At 46.7% G+C, this 1316-nt stretch overlaps 1 protein-coding gene across 1 annotated transcript; it reads left to right on the top strand.

The window, feature by feature from the left end:
• The first annotated feature begins 490 nt into the window (after positions 1-490).
• LOC103000576 (60S acidic ribosomal protein P1-like) lies at positions 491-835 on the top strand. The gene is made up of 2 exons (XM_007167053.1): positions 491-566; positions 624-835. The coding sequence occupies exons 1-2, from the start codon at positions 491-493 to the stop codon at positions 833-835; spliced, it is 288 nt and encodes a 95-aa protein (XP_007167115.1).
• Positions 836-1316: the final 481 nt, after the last annotated feature.

The following is a 1316-nucleotide window of genomic DNA, read 5'->3' as shown; positions in this document are numbered from 1 at the left end:
TCTGGAGAGGAAGTGACAAAGAAGGGAGGTGGAAGCCTGGTGAGCACAACTTTGCCTGCTCCTGTGCTTCAGTGCACGTGGATACTGTCCATCAACGGCATTCCTTTAAGGATCCTCTCACCTTCTCCAGATTGTGTTGAGTTCCATCCAAACTGAGTGTGAAGACCACACTTTCCAAAGGCCCCACTTTGGAAGAGAGGAAGGGGCCTGACACCCAGAGGTACGAAGTGGTACGGAAAGAAGAACAAGATGTGACTGGGCCAGGGTAAATCCACACAGGACCATCTGTTTGCAGCGTGTGTCCCCTTAAACATCTTCTCGGGCAAGAACCCAGACTGTCCCATTTACAAAGGCTTACTTGCCTTTCCTCAGCTGCCTCTAAGGTGCTCAGTCCTTCCGAGGAAGCCAAGGCCACTTTTGGGGTGAGGCCCTCGCTTCATCCAGCGACTAGCACCGTGCCCGGCAGCCCCACCTAGCACTTGCCCGCACCATGGCCTCCGTCTTGGAGCTGGCGTGCATCTACTCGGCCCTCATCCTGCACGACGATGAGGTGACAGTCACGGAGGGTAAGATCAATGCCCTCATTAAAGCAGCCGGTGTAAATGTGGAACATCTCTGGCCAGGCTTGTTTGCAAAGGCTTTGGCCAATGTCAACATCGGGATCCTCATCCGCAATGTGGGGGCAGGTGGACCTGCCCCAGCAGGAGGTCCCGCCCCAGCAGGAGGTCCCGCCCCCTCCATCACTGCTGCCCCAGCTGAGGAGAAGAAAGCAGAAGCAAAGGAAGAAGAATCTGGAGAGTCTCATGATGGCATGTGCTTTGGTCTTTTTGACTAAACCTCTTTAGTAACAGGGTCAATAAAAAGCTGAACTCTTTGCTGCCGTTGGTCTTACTGCTATAAATAAATAAATAAATAAATAAATAAATAAATAGGCTTACACAGAATTCCTAGCAGGAAATTTCTGTTTATATATTATTGGTCAGGAGTGTGTAAAGGAACACCTCTCACTACTGGAGAGTCTGGGAATGCAAGTTTTTATACGGGCACGTTGGCACCCTTAATCCAATTAGCATTCTCTTAGTAAAGGAAGAAGGAGAGATAAATTGGATGGAAAATAACAGTCTCTGTTATTAATGGAGGAGACTTTGAGACAATTCAAATAAAATGTGAATATTCTAAATAATAATGTGCTGAGTAGAATATCAGTTATCTACTTTATTACTTCATAGGGTTATTGTGAGTATTCAATGAGAGAAGCCTCAAGAAGTCTTACCCACGATTATTATACATTTAACTTAAATGAAGTAATGCATATA

Source organism: Balaenoptera acutorostrata, chromosome 13, assembly GCF_949987535.1.
Source record: "Balaenoptera acutorostrata chromosome 13, mBalAcu1.1, whole genome shotgun sequence".
In the NCBI taxonomy this organism is placed as follows: Eukaryota; Metazoa; Chordata; class Mammalia; order Artiodactyla; family Balaenopteridae; genus Balaenoptera; species Balaenoptera acutorostrata.
The sequence above is the reverse complement of the archived record's forward strand: the minus strand, read 5'-3'. Positions and strand labels throughout refer to the sequence as shown.